The sequence below is a fragment of the Equus przewalskii genome, chromosome 6 (assembly GCF_037783145.1).
Source record: "Equus przewalskii isolate Varuska chromosome 6, EquPr2, whole genome shotgun sequence".
In the NCBI taxonomy this organism is placed as follows: domain Eukaryota; kingdom Metazoa; phylum Chordata; class Mammalia; order Perissodactyla; family Equidae; genus Equus; species Equus przewalskii.
This window is the reverse complement of record NC_091836.1, coordinates 45175982-45201308: the sequence shown is the minus strand read 5'-3', so window position 1 is coordinate 45201308 and position 25327 is coordinate 45175982. Positions and strand designations below refer to the sequence as shown.

General features: G+C 49.5%; 2 protein-coding genes across 10 annotated transcripts in view; one reads left to right on the top strand and one right to left on the bottom strand.

Annotated features, from left to right (window-relative positions):
* CLEC17A (C-type lectin domain containing 17A) lies at window positions 1–13909 on the top strand. Of its 6 annotated transcripts, XR_011541420.1 has the most exons (12): window positions 20–141; window positions 278–355; window positions 1690–1722; window positions 1809–1859; window positions 2428–2469; window positions 3093–3233; window positions 3322–3384; window positions 4986–5081; window positions 5262–5413; window positions 5713–5914; window positions 8604–8713; window positions 11083–13897. XR_011541420.1 is itself a non-coding variant. In XM_070625236.1 (11 exons), the coding sequence occupies exons 1-11, from the start codon at window positions 99–101 to the stop codon at window positions 11213–11215; spliced, it is 942 nt and encodes a 313-aa protein (XP_070481337.1). In that variant the 5' UTR covers window positions 20–98; the 3' UTR covers window positions 11216–13909. The 6 variants fall into 6 exon arrangements, 5 of the variants coding, with proteins under 5 accessions (XP_070481340.1, XP_070481337.1, XP_070481339.1 ...); XM_070625236.1 differs by lacking the exon at window positions 5713–5914 and having other exon boundaries at window positions 11083–13909; XM_070625239.1 differs by lacking the exons at window positions 278–355; window positions 5713–5914 and having other exon boundaries at window positions 1–141.
* Window positions 13910–24344: 10435 nt separating this feature from the next.
* ADGRE3 (adhesion G protein-coupled receptor E3) overlaps window positions 24345–25327 on the bottom strand; it is a 63842-nt gene continuing 62859 nt past the window's right edge. For all 4 annotated transcript variants that reach the window (XM_070625212.1, XM_070625210.1, XM_070625209.1 and 1 more), the window contains one exon: window positions 24345–24550. In XM_070625212.1, coding sequence (XP_070481313.1) covers window positions 24542–24550 — 9 coding nt within the window. In that variant the 3' untranslated portion in view covers window positions 24345–24541. The remainder of the gene's footprint in view (window positions 24551–25327) is intronic.

Sequence of the window (25327 nt, the reverse complement as noted above, 5' to 3'; positions counted from 1 at the left end):
GGGAACTGAGAGAGGCCCCAGACGCGTGAGGAGGAGGGACACGGAGCAGACCACCAGGCTCTGGCCGCCCTCCTCGGCCTCCTGCGTGGGCCGCAGCCATGCCCACCCTGTACAGGAACTCTCTGGGCAGGAATGTGCCAGGTACAGCGCTGGCCAGGCACGGCCGGGGGCGGGGGGCGGTCAGGACCCAGTTACAGCACACCCCTGGGGCTAGAGCCCAGGGCGTGAGGGACCCAGTGGGGAGCGGGCTGGGCCCTCACTGCCTTTCCTCTGGAAGGGAACAGAGACGAGGAGGAGGAGGAGGAGGATTATGAGAACATGGCGCCACCCTACAAGGACCTTCCTCCTAAGCCGGGTGAGAGGACTTCCCAGAGGCCAGTGAAGAGATGTGTGGGCTGGGGGTGGCGGGGGGGACGGCCCCCGGGGCACGGTAGAGCCATGGCCAGCTTCTGTGTGCCCGGCTCATGCCAGGCGCCGTGATGGCGGGAGTACCGGTGCCTCTGCCTGCCCTTGAGGACCTGTTAGTCTGATGGGGGAGGCAGTTCTGGGCGCTGGCTCAGGGGAGCAGGTCTGAGGGCAAGGGCCCAGGAGACTGAGGAATCCTGAGGGGAGTTGAGGGCTCTGCTGCGGTGTGGGGGCTGGGCGTCAGAGGACGGGACACTGGGGTGAGCCTTGAGGATGAGAAGGAGTTTGTTAGGAAGAGAAGCCCAGAAAGGAAGTGGTGGATACAAAGGCCCAAGACATGGAAGCCGGTGTTTCAGAAACCGCGAGTGGACCGCGGACTCCCCAGCCTCCAGGCGTCACACCCACGGCCCAGATTTGCCTTCAGGCTGGTGTGGCCCATGCCTGGCTGGGGACTCAACGAGAGTGTGATAAGTGGGGATAAAAGTGGAGGTTTTGGAGGTTTCCCTGAGTCAACCCCCACCAGGCCCCTGAGAGCTGACCAAGCTGCCCTGGTGTCCTTGGGCAGGGGCCGTTCCTTGAGGGGTAGGGCTCCACATCCCCCACTTCTGGGTCCAGACAGGGTCAACCTGGGAGGTCGCAGGGCACCCTGGGGCTCAGCATGAGGTGGGAGGTGAACCGGGCTCTGCTGTTTGGTTGCCCGTCTGCAGCTCCAACCTGGTCCCAGCCTGATCGTCAGCCCAGCCCCAAGACCAGCCCCATCCCCACTTCAGGATGGGCCGCGCCTGCCCCCAAATTAGCACCCCCATCTCCAAATGCAGCCACGTCTCCATTCCCATCTCCATTTCCCGATCCAGCGTCACCACCACGCCCCAACCCAACGACAACCCAACCTCACCTTCTTCCGCATCCCCCACGGCAGCGACAGCCCCACTCGTCATTCCCGCCACCTCTGGCATCACACCCCTGCTCCATGTTCATCACGCTCCCCAACCCGATTTCAACCCCATCCTCACCATGGTCCCATCCCCACCCCCAAACTCAACTGCGCTTTAACCTAGGGTGACCAACTGTTCCAGTTTGCCCAGGGGTGAAAGATTTCCCAGGACGCGGGACTTTCAGTTTTAAAACTGGGAAAGTCCCGGGTGATCCAGGATAGTTGGTTCCTCTGTCTTGGCCCTGTCCCGTCCCTAACCCTCCACTGCAGTCTCCATCCTGCCCCCGTCACTGCTGTCCCTCCCCTTCCCATCCTCGGACCGGCTCTAACTCTGAGCTTCTCTTCCTCAGCTTCGATGGGTCCACCACGACCTCCAAGGGCAGGTGAGCTGGGGCCGGGGGGACAGGAGACCCAGTGCCAGCTTCGCCCTGCTCTGGGCCTGAGCAACCAACCATTCCTCCCTCTTCAGGAAAGAAAACGGAGAAGCCCCCAATTCCTTGCAAACCCCCAAAGATCACAGGTGAGCACCAGGGCCGGTACCTTGCTGTGCACCTGGCTGAAGCCCTGCTCTGCGTGACTGTAGTCCTTCTGACCCCTTCCTTGCCTGGACCTTACCCCTGTCACCTTCACATCTCCTCACCTGGGTGAGCAGTGGGAGGACCCTTTAAAAATCCTGAGAGGGGCCGGCCCGGTGGCGCAGTGGTTAAGCTCGCACGTTCCGCTTCTCGCCAGCCTGGGGTTCGCGGGTTTGGATCCCGGGTGCAGACATGGTACCACTTGGCAAAAGCCATGCTGTGGTAGGCGTCCCACATATAAAGTGGAGGAAGATGGGCACGATGTTAGCTCAGGGCCAGGCTTCCTCAGCAAAAAGAGGAGGATTGGCAGTAGTCAGCTCAGGGCTAATCTTTTGCAAAAAAAAAAAAAAAAAAAAAAAAAAAGAAAGAATCCTGAGAGGCGACACTTGGAAGTCCTCCTTCTAGTCCCCTGATTCTGAGCAGAGAACAAATCAGAGGGAATGCAGGGGTTGGTCTTGGAAGACAGAGTCTTCCAGCACCTTCCGAATAACCCTCTCTCCCTCTTTCTCCCAGGCGTCGATCCGGAGCGCCCTCCGTTCCGGCCGTCCCTAGGCAGTAAGTCCTCCAGGGGGGCCCCTGTCGACCCTCCCATGTGGCCAGTGTGTCTGAGGCAGACCTTTAGCACCAGAGCGAGATCCTGGGCCAGAGAAACTTCTCCTTTGAGAAGCAACTCCTCCCTGAGTCTAGACCAGACTCCCAGGGACCCAGGTGTCTGCCCGGCTCCCTTCAGGCCCCACCACCTGCTCGCGGCAGGTGCAGGAAATGTTCTCGGTCCCGATGGAAGGTCCACACGCTTCCTTGGATGGGAAGCAGCTTGGGCAGGGGCTGCTGGAGAGTACACGGTAATACATCATCGATGTGAAGAGCAGCGCTCAGTCCCAGTCATGCATTACCTCTCTGAGCCCTCAGTTTACCTGCTTGCAAAGTGGGAATATTATTTACATCTGCATCATAGAGGTGAGGCTCCGACAAGACAGTCAGGACGTAGTGGGATGCTTGGCACAGTGGGAGCTCTGTCACCGCTCTGGGCTCACTTCCCGCGACGCCCTCTTGCTGGCCCCGTCTGGTGATATAGTCATGATCACAGAACTCTGTCCCCTGCTGTTGGAGAAAGGCTCAGGGGGCCCTTCCTCACTCTGGAGCGCCTGTGTCAGTCTCTGTCCCCATCCCGCCCCCAGCCACTCCAGTGCCCTGGCTCGGTCAGAAGCCCGGGGCCCTTGGCTGCCACCAGGAGGAGAGGCTGATGGTGTACCTGTGTCTGCTGGTGGTGGTGTCACTGCTCCTGGGCTGCACCGGTCTGGCCGTGACCCTGATCAAGTGTGAGTAGGGTGAGGGTAGGGCATGGAGGGAGCTTGGGCACGTGGCCCTGGGGGACCTGGGCTGAAGCTGGCTGGACTCCTCTTACAGACCAGGAGGTGGTGGAGGAGCTGAGGGTGCTCACCTTTCAGCAGATGGCGTGGCAAGTGAATGGTGAGCGCTTCCAATCTTCTCTTCTCTTGACCCTCAAACCAAGCTCCAAGGCCAGCCCAACCCCGTCTCTGCCGGACCCTGTGCCCGGTGCCGGGGATGGGCAGGATGGGGAGCACAGCAGATGCAGGCCGTCTCTGCGGCCCGTGCGCGCGGGCGCTGGGCCTCCACTGCCCCACCCGGGGGCGGTGGCGCGCTGCAGCTGTGGAGCCCCCGCACTGTGTGCATTCTGCACTGAGATGCGCGTAGGTGTAAAACACACCGATCCCAGAGACTCGCTGCAAAAAATGTAAAGTATCTCAGTAATAATCTTTAGTATCGATTACACCTTGAAAAGATAATATTTTGGATGTATTGGCAGAAATAAAAAAGAGCATTCAAGTTAATTTTACCTGTTTCTTTTGACTTCTAAAAACTGTGGCTACTAAAAAATTTAAAATTACCTACGTGGTTCACAATTTGTTGCTGTCGGACAGCACAGACAGACGTTTACCAAATTATCACCCAAATGAGTATAAAATGCCAAATTTTGATGAATAGCCCAAAGTAAGAGGAAGGCAATTCTATGAAAAAGTCTAATAAGGGACCTGGACCTTATCTTTGGGAGGGTCATACAGGGCTTCCCCAGGGACATGGTGCTGCAGCTGAGTGAAGAAAGAGAAGGAGTTAACCAGGTGAGGGGTTGAGGGTCTCAGGTCTGTGCAAAGGCCCTGTGGTCGGAGGCAACATCATAGGTACAAGGGAGGAGGATGGTACAGTTGGACAAATGAGAGGTAATGGTGGCTTGGATGAGGGTTGTGACCCTGGGAATGGAGAGAAGTAGTTGGAATAGAAAGTTTTAGGAGGTAAAATTGACCAGACCCCTGGGGAGGGATTGGGAATGGTGGTGAGTGGGAGGGAAGGGTGTCAAGGATAACGTATATGTGTTATCTATGTATCCATCTTATATTTCTGTCTTGTCCCACTGCAGGGCTGTCCCCTGAGGCCCCCAGGGAGTGTTGGAAGGGGGCGTGTTGGTGTGGGAGTAGTGGGAATATGCACATTAGTTGTGGAAGAGTCTTCTGGGCTGGGCTGGCCCTCACCGTGATTGCTGACGCCTGAACAGTGCTCCATTCCACCCTCCCTCACCTCAGACCCCAGACCAAGCCACTCCTCTGCTCAAAACCCATCAGTGGCTTCTCCCTGTCCAGAGTCCAAGGCCAAACCCTTGCCTTGGCATTCAAGGACTCAGACGTGGAGCCTCACCCTACTTGGAGCTCAGCTCCTCTGAGCTTCCTCTCCAGCTCTGCTGCCTTCCCCAACATGCCTGCCCCCACCATTGCTTCCAAGGCGGCCCCTGCCTAGTGTGCTTCTCCCTCCCCCTCACAGTTACAGAATCACCGTCTTCCTTTAAAACCCACCTCCTCAGGGAAGCCCACCATCCCCACTCTTCCCCAAGCCCCAGGGATCAATCGCTCCTCTGAGCCGCTCTAGGACTCCCGCTGGGTGCTGAGCCTGTCGTTCTAGAGCTCTTTGCTTCTCTCTGGTGTGTCTGCTGTCAGTGCTGGGTGGGTGGGCGGACGGGGGTCTGGGTCTCTAACGCTTCAGCCCCTCCCTGCTGACAGTGACTGGCCTGGCGGGGCTGGCTGGCCTGAAGAGGGACATTGACCGCATACGAGCCGACACCAACCAGTCCCTGGTGGAGCTTCGGGGCTTATTAGGTGAGTGGGGCCTGGGCAACTGCCCTGGGATGGGGGGCACGTGGCACAAGTCCGGGGGAGTGAGTCTCAGTGCAGTCTGTGCGAATGGTGGCCCTTGCAGCCTGAACAACTGTACATGGCACACCACGTACACAATCCTGGCTCTGGAGCCACTCTGACAGCATCCTGTCCTGTCCCCAGACTGTCCCAGGGTCACCTGCCCTGAGGGCTGGCTCCCCTTTGAGGGCAAGTGCTACTACTTCTCTCCGAGCACCAAAGCGTGGGAGGAAGCCCGGAAGTTCTGCCAGGAGAATTACTCCCACTTGCTCATCATCAGCAACTCTGCTGAGCAGGTGAGTGCTCCCTCCGAGCCCTGAGCACCAGCAGGCCACCGCCTCTCTTCCAGGATCCCTGCTCCCCTCCCTGGCCTGGGGGAGAGAAATGGGATGGCTCCTGAGGCCTGGACACTTTCAGTAGCGAGCTCTCACTGAGACAACGTCGTGAGGGCTTGTGTCCATGCAGCCTCTGCGCACCCCCACTTCCTCCCCAACGTGGAGACGGAGAGATGAATGTGTCTCAGGGAGCACGTTCTACTCTCCAGGCTGTGTTGCAAACGTCTTACGTCTTGTGTGTGTTAACACAATCCTCACAGCAACCCTATCAACTAGCATGTGAGTCAGGAGAGGCCACCGTGTGCTGGAGGAACAGACAGTCCACAGCTCAGAGGCGAAAGCACGTCACGCGGACTGTGGAAGCTTTTGTAGCTACAGAGCAAGTCTCGCGGGCTCTCCTGTGCTGTCAGGTGGCAGGGAAACGGTTCCACCTCTGCACATCTGCAGGGAGCATTGGGATGTGTAAGCAACGTTAATGATTTGGTCCCACAGTTAGGTGGTAACACCGCTTGGACACAGTACAATCATTGATTCTTCACAGATGAGGAAACTGAGGCACATTTCACCTAAGCAACTGGCCTGCGGTCGCTCACGACTAGTCAGCGGCAGCACTGGCATTTAAGCCTGGGTGACTGGTTTCAAAGTCCGTGCTCCTGACATGAGCCCCCAGCACCACTGAGCAGCGTCTGCAGGATTCAGCTTTCCCGTCCCCTCACTTTTATCCCAGTTACGGCATTTTCTTTCTTTCTTTGTTTATACTGCACATATAACATTATGCTACTTTCAGGCATGCAACATAATGATTCCATATTGTACGTATTGCTAACTGATCACCACAATAAGTCTAGTTAACGTCCACCACCCCACATAGTTACAATTTTTTTTCTTGTGCTGGGAAATTTTAAGATTTACTCTCTCAGTGACTTTCAAATATACAACACAGGATTATTAACTATAACCACCAGACTGCACATTACAGCCCCAGGACTGACTTATGTTACAGCTGGAACTTTGTCCCTTTGACCACCTTCACTCATTTTTCCCACCCTCCAACCCCCCCCACGCCTGGCGACCACCAGTCTGTTCTCTATATCTATACGGGTCATTTGTTTTTGGTTCCACATATAAGTGAGGTTATATAGTCTTGGGCTTTGTCTCTCTGACTTATTTCACTTAGCACAATGCCCTCAAAGTCTACCCATGTTGTCATGAATGGCAAGATTTCCTTCCTTTTTCATGGCTGAATAATATTCCAGTGTATAATACACCACATCTGCTTCATACAATCATCCATCGACAGGCACCGAGGTGGCTCCCAGGTCTTGGCTGTTGTAAGTAATGCTGCTGTGAACGTGGGGTGCAGATACCTTTTTGAGTTTCTATGCCATTATTTTTAAGTGAGTTTCTTGTAGACAGCATATAGTTGGGTCCTGTTTTTATTTTTTTAAAATTTAATTTGACAGCCTCTGGCTTTTAATTGGTGTTTTTAGATCATTTACACTTAATGTACTCGTTATTTGGCTGGTTTAGGTATACCTTATTATTATTTTTTCCTGTATGTCCCCTCTCTTTTTTTTATCTTTCTGTTTCATAGCACCATTTGTATGAGTAGCTAATATAGAGGAGTTTTGGGGGATTAAATTGCATAATGTAAGAGGGGCAGGTATCAATCATAGAAACACAACTTTGCTTTAAATAACTCACCGAGCTCCTCTTTTGAGCTCTCATTATTCCTGGATGGTGGACGTTTGATTTCAGTCAGTTGAGGTCACCCATTTTTCTTCTGAATGGGGACAGTTATGTGGGAGCAAGGTGGAGGCGAGTGGATGTCTAGTCCTTGATGTCTTTACTCCAAGCTGGTATCTGCTGGGACGTCCCCTGGCTGAATGGTCCTGAACAAGTTATTTAACCTTTCTGTGCCTCAGTTTTCCCACCTATAAAATGGGGATAATAATAATGCTTGATTTAGTGGGTCACAATGAGGATTAAATGAGATAATCTATGGAAACTGCATAGCTCACTTAGTAATTCGCTAATTCAGCCAACGTTTCCTGAGCGCCTACTATGTGCTAGCACTATTCTAATTTGATGGGCAAGGCAGCCTTTTTCTCTTTCTGGTTTCCTGACACCTCTCTGGTGCTTTACCCAGGAAGCAAGGCCCAGGTCTTCTCTACTTTTTGGAGGCTCCAAACCCATCTGGGGGTTTGGCCATCACGTGGGGATCATCGGGGTGAATGCAGAGCCCTGTCTGTGGCACCCACTGTGTCTACATCTTTAGAACTTCTTTCCCATTGCAGCCTCTTCTCTCCACCCTCCTGGGAAGCCTGGTCTCATATGAGGTTGGCTGAGTGAGGTATGATGAGCACGCAGTAAAACGCACAGATCCTGAGCATCCGTTCCGTGAATTTTGACATCTCTGTGCAGTGCACCCCATACCTGCCAGCCCAGTGAAGACTCAGGACATTTCCACCACCCCAGGGAGTTCCCTCCTCGCTGTCAGTTGCCTCCCACCCCACCCCAGGCTGCTGCTGACCTGGGTCCCCTCACTGTGGGCCAGTGTGCCTGGGGAGGAGTTGCTTTTAATCATGATATTTTCTTCCTAATCTTCTGTCTTTGGCCCGAAGTGTTTCTTCCAAAGGCCTGGACTTTTGAAATACAAAAGCCAGGAAGCCCCCTTTCTCTCCTTTCTTTTCCTCTTTATGTTCTTTTTCTGAAGCAATGAGTTCCTCTTCTGCCTGGTGTGGATTAGCATGCAGATGGGGAGAAGCACCAGGGCCCGCACGTCAGTTGCTGTCGTTGGCTGTTCTCCACATGTCGTGGCCCTGAGTGATAGACCGCCACGGCACTTGCTGTGCGCCGGCACGGTTTTGAGCGCTTTATGTGTTAACTCATTAAATCCTCACAATATCCCGGCGAGGAGGAAGCTTCTATTGTCCTCTCTTGTTGCAAATGAGGAAACTGAGGCACAGAGTGGTTCACAGGTCGTGTGAGAAAGTAGTGTGATCCTTCGCACCGCAGCGGAAGGAAGGTGTTGCTCCTGAAGCGCGCGCCCTCGGGACGGGGAGGGGCGTGCGGGACAGAGGAGAGCCCAGAGCCTTGCCCTGAGGGTGGTGTGGAAGAATTGATGGCTGAATGGAGTTTGTCTTTGCAGAACTTTGTGACCAAGGCTCACGGCTCTCCTCGGGTGTATTGGCTGGGGCTGAGTGACAGGGACCGCGAAGGGGACTGGAGGTGGCTGGATGGGTCGCCTGTCACTTTGAGGCAAGTATCCAGGGCTCCTGGGGTCTCTGCTCACTTTGGTCGTTGTGCAGTTCAAGCCCGGAGATTCTCTGGAGCCTCAGGCTGGGCTGGACCGGGGAGCCACAAGGCTGCTTTGTTCTAATAGGGCTTCTGGCCCCTGTACCTTTAAGGTTTCTCCTATTGCAACATCTCCACCTTTTAGCACAACTGCTCTGATGTATCAAGTCCCCAGGCCAATGTTTGGGAAAAAAGAAAGCGGGGGAGTTGCCTACAGGGCGTGAGGAAGAGGAAGATTTGATTTGCAAAAAGGATGAGCAGGATCTCCTTTTTTTCCACTCTCTCTATCTTATCCCATTTACTCAGCTTCTTAATACTCCTATAAAAAGGTACTATTATTACCTCCGTTTTAAAGATGAGGAAACTGAGGCACAGAGAAGTTAAGCAACCTACCCAAGGTCAGACAGCAAGCAGGTGGCCATGCAGCCAACCTGGCTCCACTCTCAGCCATTACATTTACTTTCTCAAGGAGTGCATGTATTCATGTTTTATTTAATTTTTTAATTTTTTTGAGGAAGGTCAGCCCTAAGCTAACTTCTGCCGCCAATCCTCCTATTTTTGCTGAGGAAGACTGGCACTGAGCTAACATCCGTGCCCGTCTTCCTCCACTTTGTATGTGGGACACCTGCCACAGCATGGCTTGATGAGTGGTGCGTAGGTGCACACCCAGGATCCGAACAGGTGAACCCCGGCCCCTGAAGTGGAACAGGCTAAGTGGGACTTAACCGCTGCACCACCAACCGCCCCTATGTATTCATATTTTAAATAAATATCAGCAAATCGTCCCTCATACTGATTGTACCAATTTATTCTCTCACCAGCCCTACTACACTGTTTTTGCCCACATGTTCATAAAACTTTGGGAATTTTGTTGGTTTAATTATAGGTGAAAAGTGGAGTCCCAGTGTAGTACTAATTTGTATTTTTATTATAAAGACTGAGACTGGATATGTTTTCATATGTCTGGTAGCTATATGTATTAACCTTTCTGAGAATTATCTATTCGTATTGTTTGTGTCTTTATTTTGGGATTCTGGTTTTTTTCTTATTGATTTCTAGGAGCTTTTTTTTTTTTTCGCTTTTTCTCCCCAAATCCCCCCTATACATAGCTGTGTATTTTACTTGTGGGTCCTTCTAGCTGTGGCATGTGGGACCCGCCTCAGCGTGGCCTGATGAGCGGTGCCATGTCCGCGCTCAGGATCCGAACCGGGGAAACCCTGGGCCGCGAAAGCGGAGCGCGCCAACTTAGCCACGGGCCACGGGGCCGGCCCTCTAGGTGCTTTTTCTATATTAGAGACGTTAGTGTGTTGTCCGAGGGTCTCATTTTTATTGACGGTTCCTGGAAGGAGGCGCAGTTCCGTCAGTGGGGATGGCGTGGCGGGGCAGGGGCGCCGCGAGGACCCCTCCCGGGCCGGTGCAGCCGTCTCCGAGCTGGGCGCGCCGGCTGCCAGCGGGTCTCAGTGACGCTTCCCGCATTCAGTGTCCTCAGCGAAACGCAGGCCCGCCCGTCTGGGTCACCCCGTCCCGCTGGGGTCAGCCCGCGGCCGGTGGCTGGCGAACAGAAGCCTGGACCCCCGTCTCAGGCCGGGGTAACCGTGCTGCTGCTCACGCTCCAGAGCTCCCGGGGGTTCGGGCTGAGGCCGGACCCCGAGCCCGCATCCTTGCTCAGCTCCGTGCTCTGCTCCGTGCTGTGTCTCACTGCCTCTCTCCTGAGAGCACCCCTGAGTGCCCTGCGCCCGAACTGCTGAGCCAGGCTCCGCTTCGGGGGAACGGGACCTAAGACGGCACAACGCCTGGGAGCCTGGGAGGACCCGGGTGTGGCCGAAGGACTCCTCGGAGGAGGAGGCAGGACCTGACCAGACGCAGGAAGCCGATCCAGGAGTCAGTAGACTGTCAGGAAGCGGGGCTCAGGGGCGAGCGGGGCTGAGGGGGTGGCGCAGCGTCCTCAGGCGGTTCTGAAAGCCTGGAGAAGCGGTTCAGACGGGAGAGAGCCGTGCTGCTGCTGTCCTGCATGCGCGTGCTGCTGTCCTCCGTGCGTGTGGTGCTGCTGTCCTGCATGCGCATGCTGCTGTCCTGCATGTGTGTGGTGCTGCTGTCCTGCGTGTGTGTGGTGCTGCTGTCCTGCATGCGTGTGGTGCTGCTGTCCTGCATGCGTGTCGTGCACTTGTTCCAGTCGGTGAACCAGTGTGGACACATTATTGGGAAGTGAGGCTCACCCTAGGGTTCGCCTTTTCTGTTGTACATTCTCTGGGTTTTGGCAAATGCACAATAGTAGTTTCCCTGCCCTGAAAATCCCCTCTGCTCCACCCACACCTCCTGTTTCCTCCATGCAGCTTCTGGGGCCCGGAGGAGCCCAACAACCTCCACGACGAGGACTGTGCCAGCATGAACCAAGGGGGCACCTGGAATGACCTCTCTTGCGACATAACTACGTACTGGATTTGTGAGCGGAAATGTTCCTGTTGAACCCCAGGGCTGAGGGTCCACACCTGAGTGCCCCTCGGCTCTTGGAGACAAGAACCACCTGCCCTCTGTGACTCATCATAGACGCGCCCTGGATGTCGTGGGTCCCCTGGGTGCAAGTGAGCCCATTTCTAGGGCGAGGGCTCGCAGGCCTGCTCAGCTGGATGGTGTCTCAGTCAGTTTGGGCTGCTAGAACAGGACACCACAGAGTGCTGGCTGCTCAATGACACATTTATTGCTGGAAGTTCTGGAAGTTAGGAGTTCAAGATCAAGGTGCGGGAGATTCTGTGTCTGGTGAGGACCTGCTTCCTGGTTCGAAGATGCTGTCTTCTCGCCGTGTCCTCACCCGCTGGAAGCGCTGAGAGCTCTCTGGGATCTCTTTATCAGGGCGCTAATCCCGTTCAAGGGGGCTCCACCCTGACAGCCTCATCACCTCCTGAAGGCTCCGCCTCCTCACCCCATCACTCTGCGGGTTAGATTTGATGTAAGACCAATTTAAAATACTAAGGTGCATGAGGGAGCTGTCCTGGTGTAAACCTGCTCTGGCCTGGATTTTGTTTTAAGCAGAGCAGCCTGACTTGCGGCCTGACAAGCACACGTTGCACATCTGCTTTAACTCGCTGTCCCAAAGCAAAGGACGCCCTCTGAGCTCCTCCCTTCCTCTGAAGTCTTCCTCTTTTGAAGAAAAGTTTCTCTTCTCAGAAACCGAGGTCGGGTCGACCTGCCCTGTACGTGCTAAACTGCAGCAGATATCTCCTGGTGACTTTGGAAAGAGCGTGTCCCTGTGGTGCCTGTTGCACGTTCTCTGTTCTGAGACGGCAGCTGATCCTGCCGCAGATGGCGGGAGCGCATTCTTCCTGTGGAGCCGGCCCACCCATCTCCAGGAAGGCTCGCCTTCTCCCTCCAGTGGTTTTTGGTTATTTGCGTTGACGTTTCTTGGCATTTTCAGCAGAATTTCAGGGAAACCCACCTGAGACCACCTGGAACCTACTTTGAGCCAGCGCTTGGCACCGGCGTGGGCCCCTGAGCCCCCCAGCTTCACGGCACTCGCCGGTGCCTCAGTGAGTTCTGAAGCCAGACCTCCTTGTTCAAGTTGTAGGTCCTTTTCCTTGAGCTGTTTTGAGTCTTAAGACTAGGTGTCTTGGGGTACACATCCTAGGTCAGAGGAACCCAGGGGGAATTTCCTAGGCTGCGGGAGCCTAAGGGCAACTTTGTAGTCAATAGGGCTGGCTAACCTCTTAATTTAGCTTCAAATTGGAAAGAATTGTGTCTATAAAGTCGGAACAAATTGTTTGCAGACTTTATAGTAAAATGAAACTAAAAAAAAAAAATGGGGAACCCATGCTTCTACAGCCGATGGGCTCCTGGCAGGCAGCCCCCGGGCCTCGAGGCTTCCTGTGCGGTGCTTGCAAACGCTTAGCAAGTGGGGACCGTGGCTGGGTCTTTAGATCAAGATCCCCTGGGATAATTTAAGGTTACAGAGGCCACTCTGGGGCCCCTTTGAACTTCTAAACTTGTCTTTCTGTGTGCTGGGTTTGAGAGCCACAGAACAGACGGAATAAATGCAATTTCTCAAGTGCCAAGCTCCCACTGTCTGGCACAACCGCTCAAAAGCTGAAGGTTCCAGAGGGTAAATGTTTACACAGAACTGCAAAATCCTACTGAGCTTGTCTCGTGTCCTGACAGCTTGACTTGGTGACCTTCAGGTTGGGGCCCAAAGATACGGATGAAGAGAGGTGCGGGTTGCACCCCATTTGCAGTCAGATGTGGTCGAACAGAAGTGCGGGTCGCTCTCTGTTCGTGGCCATGGTCCTGCCAGTCTCAGGGGTCACACTGGCCTTAGAAGGGACGTTGCAAGCAGGTAAGATCATTTGAAAAGTGCACTTAAAGGCAAAGGCTTCAAAAATTACAAAATAGTCTCACTGAAAGCAATAAAAATTGTTATAAGAGGTACCTTATAATAGAAAAATCTACTAAGTTCGGACTTCACAGACATCCATGTGATCTATTTTCGAAGGAGCGCCCAGTGTGAGACCTCCCAGAGCTAACGAGACTCAGAGATTTTCTGGGAAACTGCTGTTATTCCCTTAAGTGGTTAAGGGGAAACTAAAATTAAAAATTAATGGAATTGTTTAATACTGCCCGAAACACACTTTGTATCCAACTATTCTTTTATAAATCACTGAGTTTTGTATTGTACCTGATTCATAACAAAAATTCAAGGAAAATTATTTAAGGTCTCTGCTTGCATCTGTGTATCTAGGTGTGTCTCTATGTATCTCTATGTATCTATATATATGATGTATATGATATGATCTATATCTATATATATGATGTTTTTCTACCTTTGGATGGTGTAATTTCTAAAGGAGCTCTATTTAATTGGCTTAAAGTAAGCGCTTATTTAAATTATTTCTAAATATAATAGAAATGAACTCAAATGTCTTTCAAGTCAACATGATATAAAATAATCTTTGGTAAATGAAAGCTTATTTAAATTTGTTGGTTTGATTGAAATAAACATGTTTTCAGAGTTATCAGCATTGGATATGATACGGATGTGTTACCTCTGTTACAAAATTTGTCAGCAAGAAATAACTCATCTTATTTGTATAATGTCTCATGAAGTTTTTGTAGGCATAATCTAAATATAATTATTGGAAACAAATAAAGTAAATAGATGTGAAAAAGATAAAAGTTTTTTTTGAGAAATTTTTAACAATAATTATGTGTTATGGTGTAGATACTTAACTTCAAAACATTTTGATAAGTTGAAACCTTAGAGTTTGGCTAAATTAAGTTAAATGATAAACATTTATTGAATATCTAGGTCATTTCCACATAATATAAAATATTAGAATTAATGACTAAACATAGATTTATCTACCTTTGGCTTCTTATTTCAGAGAAACTGGACAAATACTTGGGTTTATTAGTAAACGTGCTTTGTGCCATGCTGAGAAATTTTCTATGAGAAACATGTTTCCAGACAGTCTTTGTAGGTCTGCCAATCTACAGGATGTTAGTAGAAAAAAATAAGGAGAACATCTCTGTGTGCAAGGAAAGCAAGATGCATGTTTTCAGTAAAGAAGCCACAAGGAATGGAGATATTTTTGTTTGTTTTGTTAAGAAAGATAAATTTGGCCTAAAGCACTAAGAAGGAAAGAAGGCATGGGACAAATTCTGAATGTAAAAAGACAGCGATAGAAGGTTTGTAGAAGAAAAACCCTGAGGAAAGAGTTTTGTGCGTGGTCAAGTTGGCGAAGATTGAAATGAATTAATAAGTGAACATTTTAATATCAAAAGTAAGCTGGTACAAAAATGAGATTTAGTTTTCTTTCTCTTAAGAGGATAATGTTTTTTGACTTTTAGTCTTCTCTTGATAAAGAGATTATGAAAGATTTTTCTTGACCTTAGAGTAAGTCTACCTAAAAGGCAAGGATTCTATGCTTTGCCAAAATAATTTTTTTATGTTCAGAAAGAGTATGGGTTATAAAAAAATTATGTAAAATTCCCCCAAACTGATATGTCCTTGTATAATTCTAGTCATTATCTTTTTTTCCCCTAAACCACAAGTTAAGAGTACTAGAATGGCTTTATCACGGATTTAGGGCTGTAGCAACATCAATGGTGTGTGAAATCAAATGATTCCTCTAGTCGTTATTTTAAAATGTTATAACCCAATTTCCTTGTCAGTTGCATTATAACATTAAGGCTTCTGTCATCTACAGATAGTTGTTTTACTCTGGCACTTTTGCAAACATGTTTCATCTTCAGAGAGATTCATGACAAGGATTCTGACGTTCACTCTGGAATGCAGGTTTCTGATGAGCTTTCAGATCCTAAAAATGAACTGGGTAAGAAATCACAGAACTCTAACGGAGAAACCGATGGTTTCACAGAAGTGCTAACAAACGGACGACTGAGGGGGTTTCTGGGGCTGCCTGGGTGTCTAACTTTTCACTCATTGCTCAACCTTTATATAAATTACTTAGGTTTGACCAGTCTGATTTGATTGAATGCACCTTGCTTCCAGCACCACACGAGGAAAACAACCAGGACCGCATTTTATTCACAGATTACCCTCTTACTCCTAGGAACAACGTACAAGAGACGCCCACGGATAATGCTGGTCTGATTTGGTTTACAGATGGGTCCTATTTAAAGGATGAGCAAGGACATTACTGGGCTGGATATATAGCCTGTCCAGCCTCGAGAATGCCCACTGCTCTCTGTTGACCCTGCTAACCCAGTGAGAGATTTCCTTCTACAGGCTCAAGAAATCACCACAGAAGAAAAGAAAGAAATTTGGCAACAAAAAGGGGGAACTTTTGAGCCTGCCGTGTAAATGTGATTTGGACTTGATAAAGCCTATGGTACTTGATATAAATGGATTGCACACTTGCCATTACTCTATGTACACCATTCAACTCATTGGGCACCTGAAAAGATGATTTCATAGGGAAAACAATATTTTTGGAAACTCTCTCTCACAGTGGCTCATAAAGAATATTTTTCTTTTACTCTTTGTCCTAAATATAATTCCAGGAAACCACTTTATGGGTCACAAGGCCACTTTCCCCTTCCTAAGGGACCCATTGAGCTATGACAATTGGATTTTGTTCAAATGCCACCATCTCAAGGATACAAGGATGCTTAGTAATGGTTTGTATGTTTGCACGTTGGGTTGAGGCCTTTCCTTGTAGAAGAGCAGCAGCTTAACTGTAGGTAAATTGTGTTGAAAAGGATAATTCCTGTTTGGGGAATTCCTATCAAATTACACAGTGAGCAGGGAACTCACTTCACTGGACACATAACTAAATCCATTTGTGGCATTTGCCCTGTAATACAGCACCTTGACTGTGCTCATCATCCCCAGTCCACGGGATTCGTGGAAGGAACTAACAGCACAATCAAACTCAACTGGCAAACTTGCAGAAGCATTTAGTCTCTCAGGGCCAAGAGCTCTCCCGCTGTCGCTCCTCAGTCTTAGATCTACACTCTTTGGTAAACATCCGCTGTCTGCTTTTGAAATAATAGCAGTACAGCCTGTGCAATTAGATGAGGGGATGTATGAACCAACTTAGCTCAAGGGAGATATATCGCATTGTTGTTAGGGTCTCACTGAGACGTTAAAAAGAAATAAGAAATTGGTAGCAGATTCTTTTCACAGTGGGCTCCCAGGAGATGAAGACCTTCAGAATCATAGGCTACAACCTGAATATTTTGTTTATTGGAAGAGGCATCAAACAAAATACTCTTTTTAGCGCCATTGGAAAGGCCCATACAAGGTACTCTTTTTTTTTTTTTTGAGGAAGATTAGCCCGGAGCTAACATCTGCTGCCAGTCCTCCTCTTTTTGCTGAGGAAGGCTGGCCCTGAGCTAACATCTGTGCCCATCTTCCTCTACTTTATGTGTGAGACACCTACCACAGCATGGCTTGCCAAGCCGTGCCATGTCCACACCCGGGATCCGAACCGGTGAGCCCTGGGCCGCCGAAGCAGAACGTGCAAACTTAACTGCTGCACCACTCTGCCAGCCCCACACACAAGGTACTCTTAACCGATCCATGCACTGCAAAATTAAAAGACATAGACTCATGGATTCACATTTCTCATTTAAAAAAGGCCCCTCCCCTTGAGTGGATTTCGACTCCTGTTTCTGACACACGGCTTTGACAGACCAAGACAAATACCTCCAAACCAGGATGAGAAGAAGATGGCATCTGTTGTAGACAGCTGTCCCAAGACTCTAGACCAGGCCTGTATTCCCAACCTCGTATCTCCTCATTTGAATCCTTGTAATGCTTAAACTACATGCCTACTTTATAATTGTGATTCTTTGCTCAGTGTCGTAAGACTGGCTTGCAGGCTGGAATGATGGAAACTCATTCTTCTAAACTGATCGCTTCAAGTATTAAATTTATTACCATTGTTACTATATCTGTTCTATAATGTTATGAACGGTGTAATCATAAGAAGTCATGAAAAGCACATGTACAGTGTCTGTGCAATAATTTAAAAATAATTGACGTTACATAACCTATGAAATGCTTCCCTTGTTGACATACACCTCCATGCTTGTGTGCTAAGTTTGGCTGTTTCCCCACATTGTGGATAACTGGGAAAATTAAAATAAAGCCCAGCTCTGAGGGAGATGATGGGACCAGGACAGGAAGGAACCACTCAGGCATTGAGGGACAGTATTTTGATCATCAATACGTTCTATTAAAAAATTATTGATCAAAAGGGGAACATGATGTAAGAAAAATTTAAAATACTAAGGTGCATGAGGGAGCTGTCCTGGTGTAAACCTGCTCTGGCCTGGATTTTGTTTTAAGCAGAGCAGCCTGACTTGCGGCCTGACAAGCACACGTTGCACATCTGCTTTAACTCGCTGTCCCAAAACGAAGGACGCCCTCTGAGCTCCTCCCTTCCTCTGAAGTCTTCCTCTTTTGAAGAAAAGTTTCTCTTCTCAGAAACCGAGGTCAGGTCGACCTGCTGTGTACGTGCTAAACTGCAGCAGATATCTCCTGGTGACTTTGGAAAGAGCGTGTCCCTGTGGTGCCTGTTGCATGTTCTCTGTTCTGAGACGGCAGCTGATCCTGCCACAGATGGCGGGAGCATGCTCTGCCTCATGGAGAATGCTTCTCGGTTATTTGCGTAGACAGACTTGACATATGCACTTTGGGGCACACACATGCAGTCCATAGCAGATGGTGAGCTGGAGGGTCTCCCATTTCTGGGGTCTGGAGGAAACTCAGTAAGTCCTGGATTATGGTTCTCAGGAAGGGATGATGGCCCTGGGGCCTCCAGGTCTGACACTGAGTTGGAGCTGAAAATACCATGCTCCTCTGAACCATGATGAGCTGAGGGTGGGCTCCTTTACTACCTACCGGATGTGGACCAGCCTCTGGGAAGTGGCTGGGGCAAAATGATTCTTGACAAGCAACTTTCTCGATGTCCCAGGTGAGGTTTACCCAAACTAGGTGGCAGAATCAGACATCTGCCAAGACTTGGCCCGTTGGACTTCCAGAAAGGCAGACTGGCTGACCCAGGGTGGCCAGGCCAGGCCAACACTTGGTCAGATCCTCAGGACAACAATGGAGATATATACCTGCATGTGCCTTTGAGCCGTCTGTGGTTGTAAAGACCTTAGATGAAGTAATTCACTTTACTTGTGAGTGGATCTTCTTGGCTATGGGCTCTTGCAATGTTAGAACGTCTCAAGATGCCAGTTCACCCTGTGGTCCTTGTCCACTGGGTTGGTTTGCTGGGGCTGCCGTAATAAACTCAGACTGGCTTAAACAACAAAGATTGATTGTTTCAGTTCTGGAGGCTAGAGATCAAGGTCTTGGCGTGGCTGATTTCCGGTGAGACCTCTCTCCTTGGCTTGTGGATGGCCATCTTCTCTCTGTGTCTTCACATGGTCATCCGTTTGTAACTGTGGTAACCTCCTCTTCTTGTAAGGACATTGGTCATATTGGCTTAGGTCCCACCATAATGACTTCATTTTCACTTAATTGCCTCTGTAAAGACCCTATCTGCAAGTGCAGTCTCATTCTGAGGTGCTGGGGGTTAGAACTCCAACGTATGAATTTTGAGGGACACAATTCAGCCTGTAACACCCGCTAAATGCCAGAAGTGCCCCCTGCCAGTCATTATGACAGTCAAGAACACCCCCTCAAAGGCAGGAACTACCCCTAGCTGAGTACAACTCAATGTGGCAATCCCTTTGGACAGCACCTGAATTATATGCAAGGGTGGGTGGACATTCTGCAAATCAATCAATTTATTGATCAAGTGCCCATGTCTAATAGCAGGACTGCTCCTGTTTTAACTGAGATAGAGCGATTACAGCAGGCGGCTCTGAGCAGGGGAGCAGTGCGGAGGTTGGTGTTCACTTGGCTTCCTCTTCCCTCTATTGTCTCCTCCCACCTCCACACCTGCCCCCAACTCACCAGCTCCCACGCAGCCCACACACTGCAGAGCCGGTGGACATCCTGTTCTAAGCCCTCCACCCAGGGGACTGTCGCTTCAAGCGACTGTTTTTCTAGGGTCAGGGGAAGTTCCTGTATCTCAGTAGAGGAAACTTCAGTTTCCTACAGTGTGTGTGCTGAGAAATGAGGAAGCAGGGGGCTGCAGTCATGCCTCAGAGTTGTGATGGAGGGGTCCCGGGTGGAGCCGGCCCAAACCTATCTTCCTTCCACATCTCTCGCCATCGTCTGATTTCAGGTAGAGAGATAAACATGACAGAGGCCCCTTTACCGCTTTGAGTTCAGGGGAGCAAAATTTGAGCATTCTTGGGGGGATGAAAGTAACAACAGCCACGGTTTATCAAGCACGGATTGTGTGCTAGATAGACACAGTAGCTCTCATTTAATCTTCACCACAGCTCTGTGAGGTTGGAATCATTCCCAGCCCCATGTCACAGCTGGCAAAATCGAGGCTCGGAGCGTTTTCGTGGCTCTTTCGTGGTCGTTGAGTGGATCAGCAGCAGAGCTCATATCTGGGCTCCGTCTGTACCTCTGGCGATCGACCTCTTTCTGTAGCACCCGCCACCTTCTGAGAGACTGCAAACTTGAATTACCCTCAGGACCCCGACCTTGTAGCTCTTGTTTCGGCCAATTATGGGAAAGGAACAGTGTGGTCTGGCGGGACAGACACCCTGGGCTGAGATAAAAGGCCAGGAGTTGAATTCTGGGTCTGTTGATGATAATCTGTGTGGCTGTCACAATAATGCAGGCGAGAGGTGATGGGCCCCAGCGAGCTAACTCTGAAGGTAGGAATAAGTCTGCATCTATTTTGAAAACACAGCTAATGGGATTTGCTGATGGATTGCATGTGGATTGTGAGAGGAAGAGAAGAGTGAAGAACGACCTCAGGGTTTTCAGCTGAAGCAACAGCAAAGGGGGAGCTATCATTGTTAGAGGTGGGGAAGAAAAAAGTGCTTGTAAACACAACACATTTAAATTTGGGTGGTTCCTGAACTGTCACTGAAGTTCTTAGAACTTCTCTTGGTTCAAGAATGGAATGTCATGTGTAGCAGAGTGGTCATGCCCTGCTTACATCCTCACATTTTCAGTGACTTCTAATGGCCAGCAGCTGCTACCAGAAACCAGCTGGTCTGGCACACGGCAGGTGAGAAGAGCCAGGGGGAAGATGCTTCCTGGAACAACCCTTAACGAAGCCCAGCTCTCTTGCCCCTCAGGTGAGGGGACTCTGAGATACGCGTCCATGTGATCGCCTGGAGGTCCCTGCTGGAATTAAGATCCCGTTGCCCACAGCACTGCCTGCCTTGTAGCACATCTTTGAACACATATTATACTGGCTGCCTGGGAAACTGGTGTTTCCTGGGGTCACCTCCAAAATAGACTATTTGCATTGGAATTCTTTTTCTTTTTTTTGAGGAAGATTAGCTCCAAGCTAACTGCTGCCAATCCTCCTCTTTTCGCTGAGGAAGACTGGCCCTGAGCTAACATCCATACCCATCTTCCTCTACTTTATACGTGGGACGCCTACCACTGCATGGCTTTTGCCAAGCGGTGCCATGTCCGCACCCAGGATCTGAACCGGCGAACCCCGGGCCGCAAGAAGCAGAACATGTGAGCTTAACCACTGCACCACCAGGCCGGCCCCTGCACTGGAATTCTTATCTCAGAGTTTGCTTTTGGGGGAACCCAAACAAAGACACTCTGGGCCAAGAGACGATGAGCTTGCAACATGGTTCTGGTTTGCTTGTGACCAAGAGGTCCCTGGGAGGCAGGACTGTCAGTGCCAAAGCTGGGAAAGTCCTGAGCAAATTGGGATGAACTGACCACCCTTGTAGGAGGATAGCGTGGTGTCAGGGAAGCCAAGAGGAGAGAATGCTTCAAGGAGAAAAGGGGATAATGGATGGGTAGTTCAAATCATCACGTTGCACACCTTAAATATATACGACTTTTATTTGTTAGTTTTACCTCAGTAAAACTGGAAAAAACCAAAAACACGTGATCATAAAAAAGAAGAAAAGGGGATCAACAGAGTCAAATGTGACCCGAGAGGCAAGTTAGAAAAGACTGAGGAGCAAGCAGTGGGCTCCCCGCTGAGGACCCGCTCAGCGTGGGCCGTCCTCCATGTGTTGGGGGCGCAGTCAGACTGCAGCGAGGCAAGCGGTGAGAGTGGGAGGAAGTGGGGTGGCAGGGCGTGAGCAGCTTGACTCGAAATCTCAGCTGCGAAGAGAAAGAGAGCGACAGAGTGGATGCCGCAGCCGGGAGAATTTGAGCTGCGCCAGACTGGACTGTGCTTCCTCCTGGCTCTCCCAAGCCCGTTGTTCCCATCCTAGATCTCCTTCAAGGGGCCTCAAGACTGATTTTGTTTCCCTCATGATTTTTGTTCTTGGGGCATTTTGCTTTGTGCTTTGAGATATTTCCTCCATGTGGTCTTTTTCTAAGCCCTCTTGACACCGATCATCCTCTTTAATTCATCCAGCAGAATTCCCCTTTTTTATTTATTCCCTTTTTATTTAGTTCCGTAGATCTTTATGGTGCTGTCCTTGAATCTCCTTACATTCTTATTTTTCTTTATTCTTGTTTACAGTTGTTGTCTGTCTGCTCCAGGAGAAGCCCTGTTTCTCTTGGTGTCGATCATGTCGGCATCAGTATCTTCTTTTCAGCTGCTGGGCCTCTCACAGGTTGTCGCTTTTCTTTGGGGCTCAGATCTGGGGGTTGAGAACTCTCAGCAAGGGCAGTTTCCCAAGTGATGGGAGGAGACGAATCCTTCACCCCAGGGGGTCCATGGGTGCACCAGGCAGGCATGCAGAGCTGCCTCCTTGCTCCCCAATCTCCTCATGTCCTTCTAGATTCAGGAGCGGGACTCCTCGTGGAGTTTTTAGGGGCCAGAGGGATCAGACACACACACAGGGATGATGCTCACTTTATCACAAGAGGTCCATGGCCTCCTGTGGGCCAGAATCTTCCCAGGATATATCGTGTCTGATCTTTGCCCCAGAGCATTTTCAGCTTATCTTGGGACCCTCCACCTGGTGCACAGGGGAGACGTTTCAACTTCAGATTTCCTTTTGGGGATTTCCCGAGATACCATCCTCACTCCCACCCAGCTGCCATGGGTCCTAGCAGATTTTTGGTTTAAAGAGGCAGACATATTAGGGAAGGGAGTAGAAGAGAATGGAGACAGGTACAGTGGCCATTTTTCTACAATGTGCCGTTTCTCTTCTTTAACGCTGGGGCCAGCAAACTACAGCCTGAGGGTCAAATCCTGCCTGCAGCCTGTTTTGTATGCCCACTGAGCTAGGAATGGTTTTTACTTTTATAAGACACACACATATCCCTTTACACATACATCACATATATTGTGTGTGTGTACCTCTATTTATCTTTCTCTCATCTATCTGTATCCATCACTATATATGGCCTGAAAAGTCTAAAATGTCTAAAATATTTATTATCTGACCTTTTACAGAAAAAGTTTGCTGACCCATCTTTACCATATTTAAATGCCACTGGGGAAGATCCAGGAGACAGGATGTGAGAGATGAAAGACTCAGGAGAGAGAGAAGATAATCAATGGAGAAAGTTCTGCCAAAGAGGCAGGAAGGGGTGAGATCCAAAGCACAGAGGGAGGGGTTAGCTTTAAACAGGAGGGGGGACCCCTCTGCTGCTGTGGAAGCACGGAGGAGGGGACGATGGGCATCGGTGAGGGAAGGAAGCAACAACAGGTAGGGGTGTGGGTGTACCTGTAAGGGATGTCAGAAAGTTGAGGGGGTTTCCATCAGCTGGTGTTTATTGTCTCTGTAAACTTGGAGACACAGCCTTCTCCCTCATGTAAAGGGAGATGATGAGGATTGAGGAAGGGAGTGAAAAACGGGAACTCCCCACATGGGCAAGTTGACTAGGGCAAGGAAGAGTAAGTTGTAAGTAGCATGAAGAGTCTCGTTTGGGTCAGAGAGCGCACATTTCTAATGGCTCCAGGCTGAGTGATGCTGGGATCTCGTTGCTTCGGTGGACGAGTGGAGAAGAGACATGGTTGGCTCATAAGGAAGGATGCTTTAGCTGCAAGCCACAGATTACCTGACCCAAAGTGGCCTCACAGAGGGAATTTGTGTGTCTTAATAGGAAAAAGTCCAAGGGTTGATTCAATAACTCAACAATGTCATAAAAGCCCAGATTATTTTCATCTTTCCACTCTTCCATCCTTAATATTTCCATGACATCTTCTCTCCAAGCATCATATTGTTATATGATAACAGCCAAAAATAAGAAGTCGTGTGCAGGTTCTCCTTAAATTTGTGCTTGTTTTTATCAAAGAGAAAAAGTATTCTCCAGTCTGTGTGTCTTCTATCTCATTGGCTAGACCTGGTCCAAATGCCCATCCTGAACCATTCGCTAGCATATAGGAATGAGAGCACTGTTTAGTGAGTTAATTTAGGTTGGTGTAGACAAGGGTTTCCCATCCTCAGCACTACTGATATTTGGGGATGGATGATTCTTTGTTGTGTATCTAGGGGCTGTCTTGTGCATTGTAGGATGTTTAGTGGCTTCCTGGACTCTACCAGTTAGATTCTGGTAGCATTCCCCTCGCCCCAGTCATGACAACCAGTTGAGACATTGCTAAATGTCCCTGAGGGGAGGGAGAAATCACCCCCAGCTGAGAATCATGGGATTTAGACCAGTCTCAACTCAGTCCCCTGGGTTCAGGCACGTTGCTGACTCAAATCTGAAAACAATCAAGGTTCTGTTAATAAGGCGCATGTGATGGTGGTGATGGCTGCTGAGTAGACCATCCACAGTGCCCGCCATTGTTGGATCAGTCCCGGATTGAGGTTTTCCCAGGTAGGTACGGAATCAGAAGGAGGAAGAGAATGAGAGAGTAGGGGAGACAATCATTTGACCCGGTTGATCATGAGATTTAGCCCGGATAAGAAAGGAGGTAAAGCTGATGCTTTGGGAGAGGCTGATGGCTGGAGGGACTGGATGAGTTTATAAAGCAAATTGACAATGAGTAAGGGTAAGAACTTGAGCAAAGGCCTTGAAAGAGGCCTCCTCATTAACAAAAAGTCAAGGGAGTGTTTGCAATGGTCATGATTTGGGTATCCAGAGATAAGCTTGGGTTGAACACATCATAGCAAGGAGAAATCCAATTCAACACACATTTATTGAGAACTCATTTTGCAGAACTAACACTTCAGGAAGCAAAGGTTAAACGTTTCCTCTCCAAAGATGACATGTATAATGATTTCCCTCGTCCCCAGCTTCATTCTTTGTGATGCCAACCAGACCATGGATATGACTTTGCACGTGGAGTTGAATGTTCTAGTTTTAATATTTTCTCTTCACTGGTCCTAGAAAAACATTCCCCCCAAATAGGTGTTTAGATTAAAGGTAGATGTAAGAATAAAGCAAAACAAAATAAAACAAACAAACAAACAGCAACAAAATAGAGAGAAAGAGCAGGCGTGGGTTAAAGCCAGACAGCTCCACCCAGCAGGCAAGGATGGCATGATCACCGAGCATCTTGGAATCCTAGGACAGGTGTGGCCTTCTTTAGCTTATTGTGGGAGGACTTCTCAAAAATCCAGCATGAAGAATTTTTTTGGGAAAATTTTTGGATGTAGTATCTCACTCTAGAATGTCAGTGCTCCGGATGTTGGTTTTTGTCTATGAAGAAAGGCTAGACTCTGAGTTCCATGAAGTTAAGGACTGTGTTGGTCTTGTCATTTTTTATATGTCCATTGCCTACCTTAGTGTCTGACACTTCATAAAACTCAACAAATATTCTCTTTGCCCCGTACAAGTTACAGCTTGGTTTATAAGCCCCAAGTTCCACAGGGGAACCAGTATCTTGTGAGCAGCACACGAAGCTAGGAGTTCCTGGCCGATATACATGTAAAGGTTATTGTCTGCAGGAAGGCCAAAGCTGTGCCTTCCCTCCTGGCATTTATGGTTCGTTCACAGAACTCCCTGTCCAGTCAAGTGTGGCTTTTCCTGTAAACAGTATTGCCTGGTTGCATAACTCACCTTCCAACAGTGGGAGAATCTTTTCATGGATTATGAGCTCTGGAGCCCATCCTGCTCATCTAGTGACATACTTTCTTACAGATATGTTCTCGCATTTCTCT

Bases quoted from the DNA above. Each gene is read 5' to 3' on its own strand.
- CLEC17A (XM_070625236.1), top strand. From the start codon at position 99: ATGCCCACCCTGTACAGGAACTCTCTGGGCAGGAATGTGCCAG. The intron at 3,234-3,321 runs GTGAGTAGGGTG...CTCCTCTTACAG, and splicing joins GGCCGTGACCCTGATCAAGT to ACCAGGAGGTGGTGGAGGAG. The intron at 3,385-4,985 runs GTGAGCGCTTCC...CCCTGCTGACAG, and splicing joins GATGGCGTGGCAAGTGAATG to TGACTGGCCTGGCGGGGCTG.